Below are 10,534 nucleotides of genomic sequence, written 5' to 3' on the forward strand. Positions count from 1 at the left end.
AAATGTTTTTGACCATTTAAGCTTTATCTTTTTATTTTAAGAAGTTTAATTATGTCTTCATGATAAATATTCTTATATATAATGTACAAAATCCATATCTTTGTAATATGCATATATCTTTTGATAAATTTGACTGTTACCAGTCAAATCAAAATAAATTGTGAGTGTGTACAGATATGAAGGCAAATCTCAAACATTTTATAAAAGACCAACTGTCGTAAGAAATCAAGTTATTGATGTCCAAACAATGTAGAGCCAACCTAAACTTAGACATAGTAAAGCCCTATTTGTTTTAAGACCAAAGTTTGTTACTTGAGTGATATGTTCTTCATGCTCATCCTCCTTCACTTCAACTCATTATCTAGTCAAGCCTTATAAAGATCTTCTTAAACCATAAATTAGAAACAAGAGAATTGAGTATTTTATTCATTCATATCTTATAATTTTCTTTTGTTCAAGAAAATGTTTGCAATTATTGTATTATCTCGTATTTTTTTATTGAGAAATTTTTTCACAATATTTATGAAACTTGTAAAAAGTTTCGTTTTATCCTTGAAAGACAATGGTTGTGACTGAGCCTTAGTTTGAAAAACCAATTAAAGAGGTTACAACTGCTCTTGCAAAAATTGAGGTTCTTACTTAAATTGTGAAAAATGAAATTTTCAATTGAATCTGTAAAAATTATGTATAAGTTATAGTTGATCCCAAAAAGTTAAATCTGTTTAATGGATGGTTCCAAAATTTTTAGTGAAAAACTAAGGTCGTGAACTAGACTTGTTAGCTGAACCATTCAAAAAGTTTGTATTCTTGTGATTTGATTCTTATTTTTTTTATTAATATTATTTTTACCTGTCATTAAATATTCTCTAATTTGATTTCAACTCATTAGTGTTAATCATATCTGTCTCAATTTTCATTACAATCATGAAAGGTTTTCATCATGTCTGCTCCCAAACATACTACTCAAATGCAGATGTGTTTCTATGAGATTTGATTCATTTGAACATAAGCTTTAGAAAATAAAACTGTTTCTTTTTTGCTGTCATTATAACAGCTTCTTCATTCCTCTTTTATAATGCATCCTCATTTATATCTATAATATAATATACTTGGATAATCTCAATAAAAGGTGTTTTATTGCATATAATTTTATATTTAATTGTTGCACCCTTTTATGTTATGAAAAATTCTCCCAATTCAATCAAAGTGCAAACTTTCTTTAATACTACAAAAAAGTATCTAAAACACCACGAGGTCAAATTATTAAATTACTCTTAAAGAATAACAAATTCTAACTTGCCACGTGTCTCTATTGTTTGGTATTAAAACAATGGCATACGTTTCTTTGATTGGTCGAGATATAAGAGATAAATCAACAAATTTAACTCTTGAATCTTAATTTCAAAGGATTCAGAATAGATTTAAGAAATTTATCATTATCTTAACCAGTAAATTCTTCATTAACTTGTAATCATCAAGCCTAAGAATTTGGAATATTAACTTATACGAGGACCAAGATCTCATCAGGTAAACTCATCTGATTTATTTTATTCATTACATATAATTGTTAATACTTCACAGTAACTTAATCTTCAAAAACTAAAATAAGAAAATTACCCCCTCTCCCTTCATGCAAGTGTTTACATTAAGGCAAACTTCGACAAATACCTCCATTTTTATAAATTTTCAAATTAAAGAAAATATCTCTATAATAATAACAAATCCCAAGGATGCTAGTGTAATTTAAATATATAAATTAATTTTTTTTAAATTCAACAAAACAAGTATTCATTCATCTCTTCTCTCCAACCTTAAGAAAATCGACACCTTTATAAATTTAGAGGTGTTATTTGTATATTCATTTGTGATATTCTTAATAATATTTATATTAATACATTGTACTTCTAAATCCGACGTCCAATAAAATTGATAATTTTAAACCCTAGGATTGGACACTTTTAATGGGTTGTAAATTCACTAACCCAGCCCAGTAACAAAGTGTCAAAGACGGCCCAATTGGTGGCTTAGGCTCTGACTGTGCAAGAGATTCCGAGCATGAAGAAGAGGAAGCGCCCAGCGGTGTCGGGGCGGCGGCCGGCTACCCATCCTCGGAACAAGTATTTCGACAACCCGCCGGACTTCGGCGTCTTGGCCTCGCTCTACCCGTCCTTCGAGCCCTTTGTCTTCTACTCTCGGGACGGTCGGCCCAGAATCGACTGGACCGATTACAATGCCACCAGAGAGCTCACTAGGGTTTTACTTCTTCACGATCATGGTCTCAACTGGTACTAGTAGACACTGCCACTTTAAATTCTTTCTTTTTTGTTAAATTTTTAGGGTTTCCAGCTGATTCTCCTTCCTTATTTTGCTTGTCTGTGTATTTTCTATCTTGCTGATTTGGTTTTGTTCCCCGTTTGGTTTGCGAGAAAATATGATCTGAGAAAATAAGAGGTGAGCTTTGGGTCCATATTATGTTTTCTTTTCGCTATTCACTAATTTAGTAATTAATTAAGCTCTTAGGGCATTTGTTGGCAGCGGTTTCGGGATTCATTTTGGGGTTTCATAGATGCAAGTTATTTCCCCTGTTGGATTATCTATTGCTTCCTTTTCGTGGGCTTCAAAGCTTGCTCACTGAACAATTTCATAAAATAGACAATAATTACTGATCTATTTGTTGTTTCACATTCTTTTCTTCTTAAATTCAAAAACTTCCCTTACTGAGATAACAATTGAACTTACTCAGCTAACGGATCATTTTTCCCCTGCAATATATGATTTCGAATCTTCTATGGTGGGTAGTATTAGCTGTATGATTAATCCACAAGTGTAATGTTGTAGGTGGATTCCTGATGGGCAGCTCTGCCCTACTGTACCGAACAGATCTAATTATATCCACTGGATTGAAGACCTATTATCATCAGACATTATATCAAAAGGCAGTGTTGAAGATAATGGTGAATTTGTAAGGGGTTTTGATATTGGAACTGGAGCCAACTGCATATACCCACTTCTCGGTGCTTCCCTTAGGGGATGGAGTTTTGTTGGATCAGGTAGTTCCTTTTGGAATATGTGTTGCATTTCTCAAGTTTTTTGTTTCTGCAAAATGTTCAGGTACTGTACAAAGTTAAGTGAAGTTTTAATATTGCTTGGCAGATGCGACCGATGTTGCATTAGAGTGGGCAGAGAGAAATGTTAAAAATAATCCACACATTTCTCATCTAATTGAAGTTAGAAAGGTTGACAATGGTGAGAAGATTTATGTGCAAGGGCCACGTAATGAACAGTCTGTCAACAGTGGAAGCAGTTCAGACATAAATGAAATTGAGGCCAATAAGGAAGATCTTTCTTCCTCATATTCATACACAGTGCACTCAGGTGTGAGTAAGAGTTACTGTGGACCGCGTATACTTCTTGGTGTTGTTCAGGAGGGTGAGAAATTTGACTTCTGTATGTGTAATCCACCATTTTTTGAGACAATGGAGGAAGCAGGACTAAATCCAAAAACTTCATGTGGCGGGACTCCAGAGGAGATGGTTTGTCCTGGTGGAGAAGAGGCTTTCATCTGTCGTATCATTCAAGATAGTGTTGAATTAAATCAAACTTTTCGGTATCACCTCTGCTAGTTATCCTGCTTGTTAAACCCCTCCACCGAAAAAAAAGAAACAAATAAAATCTGAATTATTATTTCTGTTTCATTTTTAATGCCTCAAGGTTCTCATGTATGAGGTAAACTAACTGCTGGAGTATATACTTTTTTTTTTTCCCAGCTGGTATACATCAATGGTAGGAAGAAAATCAAACCTCAAAGTTCTAACATCGAAACTTCGTGAGGTTGGAGTGACTATAGTTAAGACAACTGAATTCGTCCAAGGCAAAACTTGCCGATGGGGCCTTGCATGGTCATTTATGCCTCCGGTGAGGAAGATAATTTCAAATCATGTTACTGAGAAGAATGCCATGTCTTTCACACTTGAGGTGTGTATATTGTTTTCATATTTTGTCAATCAAGATATGATTATATTGCACATATATGCAAGACTTAATGATGGGGAAGCTATTTTGGAACTATTTTGTACCTTGATGAGGAATGCATAATCCTCCTATGCTCCTTGCCCTTCCTGTTCCCTGCACTAGTTTACTCTAAAGATTTGCTGGGATACCACCCAGTAAATATGGATAAAGATCAAACCAACCTGTGTCTGCTATAGATAAAACTGTATGGCAATTTTCATAAACCATTGTAGTGCCTGGTTGCAGTGTCATTTTGAGCAAAGGTGATTAGTGGAGCTTGCTGCTGCTTGTAGCCCATCCTCTTCAACTTAGCCCCTGCACTTTTGCCATAAATGTCCACTTAAGCTATAAACTAGTGCTTTAATTTCCATTCAAATGTTGATTCTTTTGTTGGTACTGGTGCCTAAAACAGATGAAACAACTCTAGCCTGTACTGCTTTTCATCAACTTCTCCTGGTAGTTCAGTAATTGTATCAATCAGCTCCAGTACCTTGCATTTGAAATCTTATTTAGTTACACTTTATGGAATATCTGAAAATTGAGGTGTCCATAAATTGAATGAACTGGTTTGGTCATCTTTATTTAAGGCTTTTAGATAGCCTAACCCAGCAGTATAAGGTGATAGTATCCCTGGGGTTTGAGTATTTCAAATAGGCCAGTGTCTTTGTAACTCTTATGCTTCGATGGGATAAACAATGGCATTTTATTGACACCTCGGGTTACTGGTCTTCTAAATTTGTTTCACAATCCTTCTAATACTCTCCTCAAATATGCCAAGCACTGAATTAGTGCCTCAAATGGCTAAATAATTTTTTTCTCTTTTCCTTGTAAATTCGTAGTGCTCCAATCTTGACAAATTTCACCAGCAAAATGTTTCAGTGACACTTTGTACATTGATATGCATAGTGGCCTAGTTGTTCTTTTGATTAGCATAGCTAAGCTATTCTTTTGGTATAACCAATACCCTGAGAATTTGATTGTAGAAACTCACATGTTAATATTGGAAAGCCAGAGCAATAGCTGCAGATTCCATTCCATCATTCATGTTTCTGCCTTAATTCATATTTTGGAATTTTTCCTGCTAGAATGTCATTTCATATCCCAATCTCTGTTCTTATAGGGTCTTCATCGCCAGTTCAGTGCCATACATGTGCTGCAAGCTGCCGAATCCTATTTTTGCAGTGCTGGTGCATCTTGTAAATCAAATGCCTCAGCATTTACTATTGATGTATGTGTGTGTTTGTGTTTGTGTGTGTGTGTTTAATGTTATTAGTGGGTAATTTGCGTGTTTTTTATGTCCTTTGAATGTAACCTTTACTGTTTCCTGAATTTAATACAAACCCATCTTGATAGATCACTGTTTCCAGTAATGACTGTGATGGGATTTTGAAGAATGAATTAAGAAATATGAATGATGCTGCTCATGGCCAATATGAGCAAGTGACATCCATTGTTTCCCATCCAATTCTTCCACCACATGACATGTCTTTTCGAATTTCGGTAAAATTTTCTCATCTGTAGGGTGGAATAATTATAAATACTTTATTAAAAGATTTATATGTTGTAATTGCATATATTTTGCATTTATAGGTCTTTCAGCAAATCCCAGGCACACTTTTGTTGAGAGGATCTTTGCAGCATAGAGAAAGCCCTGTGGCAGGTGTGTTCATACCTATTTCTTCTTGTAGTTTGTACTGTAGTCCGCTGATCATGTTTGATCAAATTATATGGAGTTTAAACTAATAGTACTGGTTTATACTTTTATATCCAAAGAACAAGATGCAAAATGCCTTTTTTAAGTGAAATGTCTAAATTTGGCTCATCTGGTGCACACACTCCTTGGCTTGAAATAATGGAACATGCTACACTCAAAAGGCATTTTGAATTTACTCAGCCAAAAAATAAAAAAAAACGAAGAAGACCTCTTGAATTTTGGTATAAAAGAATTCAATGGGAAGGAACTGAGATTGAAGTATCAATTTTATTCTTTTTTCTGCCAAAAAATTACTACTTTACCTTGAGTTGAAATATGTCTATTTGGTCATTTGGGTGCATCATATGCTTTTTCCTTGTTCCAAGGAATGAAGCTCTGGTGTTGGGCATATACCCTTTTTATGGTTTGATCTGTAATTATTTGTTTGTTATGGTTAGTGTTAATCAGGGATATTACAACAATGACAATTATGGAGAATAAGTACAAAACTTAAAATGAAACAACAACAATAACAAATAAGATAATTCTGCAAAAAATCTTCAAGTTGTAGAAGGCTTGAAACACGATAAAAATTGCTTTTCTAAAACTGAAATTTGCCCTCCCTCCACTTTGAGTTTGCTGTGAGGATTTATCAAATTGTTTTAGTGGATATGACAAGCCCTTTTTGATTTCTGCAATAAGGCAAAAGTGAAGAAATCAAATTTTGGAATAATATAAAGAGTTTTGATCTTCTTTGACAGAGGCAAAACGTGTTTTAATGTATTCTACATAGATCTAATTTCCAGAATTTTCTTGATATATAGAAAGGGTAGTTAGAATTTTGAAAGGATACAACCTTTCAATATTTGAGACTGGGTTAGTTAGAATTTTGAAAAGATACAACTTTTCAATATTTGAGACTAGGGTAGTTAGAAGTTTGAAAGGATACAACCTTTCAATATTTGACCATTTAAGAGTAGTTTAATTTATTTTGAACAACTTAAATTTCTAGCAGTTAGCACCATTCTTCATTTCCCGAATAGGGATGCATGATTTATCCATTTGGTGAAGCTGAGTGCTGAGCCATTCCTGGCAGTTCACTCCCTCAACCTATAATTCTGCTTAGAATATACATGTTCTTAGTTTTCCGCCGTTGTTGTTATATCCAGAACGAAACTTGCAGATTGTTGTAGTATTATAAGGACGGTGGTGCTACTGTTGCTTTCAGCTCTCTCCAAATTGTTTGTAATGCCAAATTTATAAAATTGCCTGCCATTGCCTCACAGGTGTGAGGTTCTCATTGATATTCCTAAAATTGGAACAAGTTCTGAAAGAGAGATTCTGTAGAGAGAAGGCACCTACAGACAGACACTAACTAGCTAGCTCAACAAGCTAAGACTGCCAGGCAAGCTCTTTCCAAAACTGCCGATCAATCTATTTCCCCAGTCACAGCTACCGTCGTCGCAGAGAAGGTAGATATTCCGGTTTGTGGTAATAGAGTTTTGCGAAAATTTTGTATGTTGTACAGTTCGGGCATTGGATTTGTGGATTATAGTTGAATGTTAAACTATATTACCTTTGATTTGTGGATTACAGTAGCGTAAGCACAATATCTGTAGCAAACAAGAACAGATTTTTGCCTTAGTGGAATATTATGCCGTCAGGCTCAGGCTCAGGCTCAGGCTCAGGGGAATGAATGATTGCGTAATCTTCTTATTACTACTACTACTAATGAATTGCTGTTTCGAAAATGCCAATTAAATCCGGAGGAATTACACATATAATTAGATCTACCATAAGATAAAACATATAAAGCAATTGTGTCTGAAGATGGTGGATCTCTCTTTTCTTGTTCAATGTTGTGATCTCTATTCAGCTCAACTTCCAACGACAGCGTTCTGTAGAGGATATATAATATTAATTTTAACTAAGATTTGCATGAGCATGGGCAGAATTTTTACATGAATTAGATTAGACAATGGAAAAAGCTCTTACATTTCTGTACTGTGCCGCTCCCAAACAAACCTCTCGGTTCGTAAACTTCTTCTGATCAACCGATTTAGAAACCTCAGGACAGGATGATGGTGATGATGTTTTTGCTAAATTTGGAAATTATTCTCGCAAATGACACTAAAACTTAAAAATCAGGGCAATGCATGATAGTGCATGGATTCAATTACTTACAAGCGTAGCGTTGCAACCATTACAAAAGAAACAACAGATTAATCTCCGAACAAAGAATTAATTAAACACCCCATGACCGATGCATACAAATTATTATTATCATTTAAACAATTTAATGATAACGCCTTTCCATCACGCCTTTCCTTCAATCCTCGCATGTGTAAGCCCAACACAAGCATCGACAAAGCTCTCATCTATGAAATCCGTCGAGAATATCTGCAGCCGATCAGCGCAGCCTCTGGAGAAACACTCAGCTATGAACACCCTTGCATATCCATGAATCCGATTCGTCACCGGCCTAACACACAACACCGGGTTATCGGCTTGCGGCGTCACTGTGTTCTCCACCCGGTAGAAGAACTTTCTGGACGCCGCCGCCGGCTGCTCGCTCAGATGCTTCAGATTGCTCTCGAACTTGGTCGACGGCAAGTCCGTGTCGATCCAGTTGTCCTTCAAGTACCCAGAACTCCATAATGCCGATCCTGCCTTTGGATGAGGCGACTTTCTTGGCTTCCAAACACAGATTACTCTCTTCGGCAACAACTCTGCAATTGTCTTCTCGAAGAAGTGATCGTTCTGGTGGATCAAGAACTCGCCCAGCTGATCCTCTAAGTACTTGTCGAACTCGGGGGGATCCTCGTGTCCAAACTCTGTCCGGATCTCCAGAATTACGATCTCTGATGTGGTCTCCGACAGAAACCTCTTGATATCTTGGATGACAACGTCGATACTGTAGGTGAGCAGGATCCCATGGCAGACGCGGCGATCCTCCTGGACTCGGATGTCGAGCACTCGGGCGCCGCGTTCGAGCTGGCTGTAGATGGAGAGAGACTGACATTGGGCAAAGGGGCGAGTGATGCAGGGAATGCCGATTTTGTTGGTGGCTGAATCATGGGTGCCTGGCCATACAATCATGTTGAGATGAACATTCTCCGGGTTGAGGCCGGCCATCCAGTTTTTCCTGTCGGCCGGACGGTAGTCGCTGCCGGGGAACTCCTTGCCGCTCTGTTGAAGATCAGACAGCGCTTTCTCCTCGGTGGAGATTGCTTTCCGGCGATTCAACTGAGTGGACAGCTGGCCACCCATAATTGTATCAGAGAAGAAGAAGAAGAAGATTAAGAAGAAGAAGAATTATGTGAAATCTTCTTCCTCTTCCGCTCTCCTCCTCCTCCACCTCCTCCTCCTCCTCTGCTGTGCTGTCTATGGAGTAAGTTGTGGGGGAGACGAATTGGGTTTGTTGGTTTTAATAATAAATACATTCTAGGTTTTGAGGGTTGACATCGCCAATGAAAATCACAGAGTAGCTTCCTTCTATTCATCTTTATTGCTTGGTTGCTTCCTTTCTTTTTCTCCAACCATATCTTGATCGTGATGAATAATGCCATTGGGACAGAGCCTCTGTTTTGGTGGGCCAGCATGGTTGAATTATTGATGGCGAGTGACAATCGATCTCTCCTCCTTGGTGGTCCACTTGGTTGGCTGGAATTGAAAAGAAAACCATCCAAAAAAAATCTGCCAATTTTGATGATTTATGTCATACGTGTCTCTCGTCTTTGTCCTGTAGTAAATGAAATGTTGTTACCTCCACCAACTATAGCCTCAACCAACCCGTGGCCACGGACATTGCCTCTAATCACGGCTTTAAAACTAATCAAATTCATCATATATAGATGAAATTTTCTTCGTCTTCGTCTTCATCGTCATAATAATTTGATCCGACTCCACGCACAGCTAATAAGGGGATAATAAATTATTTCAACATCGTAATCATCCAAGTATATTCCCACGATAATTACATGTCAAAACAAAATTTGAACAGGTGGATTAGAACTATAATCAATTACAAAATGTTCTCTTATTGCGGCTAGCTGTCCATTTCGGAGCAGTTGATCGAGCAGTTTGAAAATAGTAATTGCTGATATAATTAATATAATATGATGCTGCAGTGATGAAACAGCACGCTCCTTGAGAAGGATTGGTGCTTATTTTGATTTGTGATCTTATCCTGTGGATCCTCCAATCCCTCTGTAAGATGAGTGCCAACATTTTGGAGGGCCCTTGACAGTGAAGGATCGATAGGTTCAATAATATAATATCTTGAAGATTAGAGCTCACTGCCAGAAAAATTCAAGCCCCCCCCTCTGAGAAGTTTACACAGATTATTAGCTGATCTAAATCCTCAACAGGGTTTGGATGGCATCTCCTCTCCTTGTGCTTGAATTTGGCAACGGATTTTCAGTTGTTTAGTACCCAAGTCCAGTAAACTCTCTAGCACGCAAAGTGGGATAGCTGATGGTATTCTGTTTCCATAGAAGATTGCTTCCTTCCAAAATTCATCTGTTGGCTGCGTCGGACATTTGGCATTGCCACGTCAGGCAACAGTTCAACCACCCCCCCACCCCCACGCCCTCATATACATATATGAAAATAATTTTATAATTTTTTTTAAATATTGCTATAATATCTTTTAATGTCATATTTTTATTTATTGAGCAATGTTATAAATAAATTATAATTTAAAAATATTTTATAAAAGAATATATATTTAAAAATTATTTGCAAATTAATATTATTATATATATATAAACTAAATATTATATATAATTATTGTAGATTGATTATAATTACTTCGATTACAATTATAGG

General features: G+C 36.5%; 2 protein-coding genes across 4 annotated transcripts; one reads left to right on the forward strand and one right to left on the reverse strand.

Moving 5' to 3' along the window:
- Positions 1 to 1,979: 1,979 nt before the first annotated feature.
- Positions 1,980 to 7,373, forward strand: LOC127802812 (uncharacterized). Of its 3 annotated transcripts, XM_052338844.1 has the most exons (8): positions 1,980 to 2,285; positions 2,839 to 3,050; positions 3,154 to 3,607; positions 3,768 to 3,975; positions 5,132 to 5,239; positions 5,365 to 5,511; positions 5,602 to 5,671; positions 6,991 to 7,373. In XM_052338844.1, exons 1-8 carry the CDS (start codon positions 2,056 to 2,058, stop codon positions 7,077 to 7,079), a joined length of 1,518 nt encoding a protein of 505 aa, XP_052194804.1. In that variant the 5' UTR covers positions 1,980 to 2,055; the 3' UTR covers positions 7,080 to 7,373. The 3 variants fall into 3 exon arrangements, with proteins under 3 accessions (XP_052194804.1, XP_052194805.1, XP_052194806.1); XM_052338845.1 differs by lacking the exon at positions 5,132 to 5,239; XM_052338846.1 differs by lacking the exons at positions 5,602 to 5,671; positions 6,991 to 7,373 and having other exon boundaries at positions 5,379 to 5,511.
- A 475-nt stretch (positions 7,374 to 7,848) lies between these two features.
- Positions 7,849 to 9,201, reverse strand: LOC127800997 (uncharacterized). Its single transcript, XM_052335736.1, has one exon. The coding sequence runs from the start codon at positions 8,972 to 8,974 to the stop codon at positions 8,021 to 8,023; it is 954 nt and encodes a 317-aa protein (XP_052191696.1). The 5' UTR covers positions 8,975 to 9,201; the 3' UTR covers positions 7,849 to 8,020.
- Positions 9,202 to 10,534: the final 1,333 nt, after the last annotated feature.

Source organism: Diospyros lotus, chromosome 5 (genome assembly GCF_014633365.1).
Source record: "Diospyros lotus cultivar Yz01 chromosome 5, ASM1463336v1, whole genome shotgun sequence".
Classification (NCBI taxonomy): Eukaryota; Viridiplantae; Streptophyta; class Magnoliopsida; order Ericales; family Ebenaceae; genus Diospyros; species Diospyros lotus.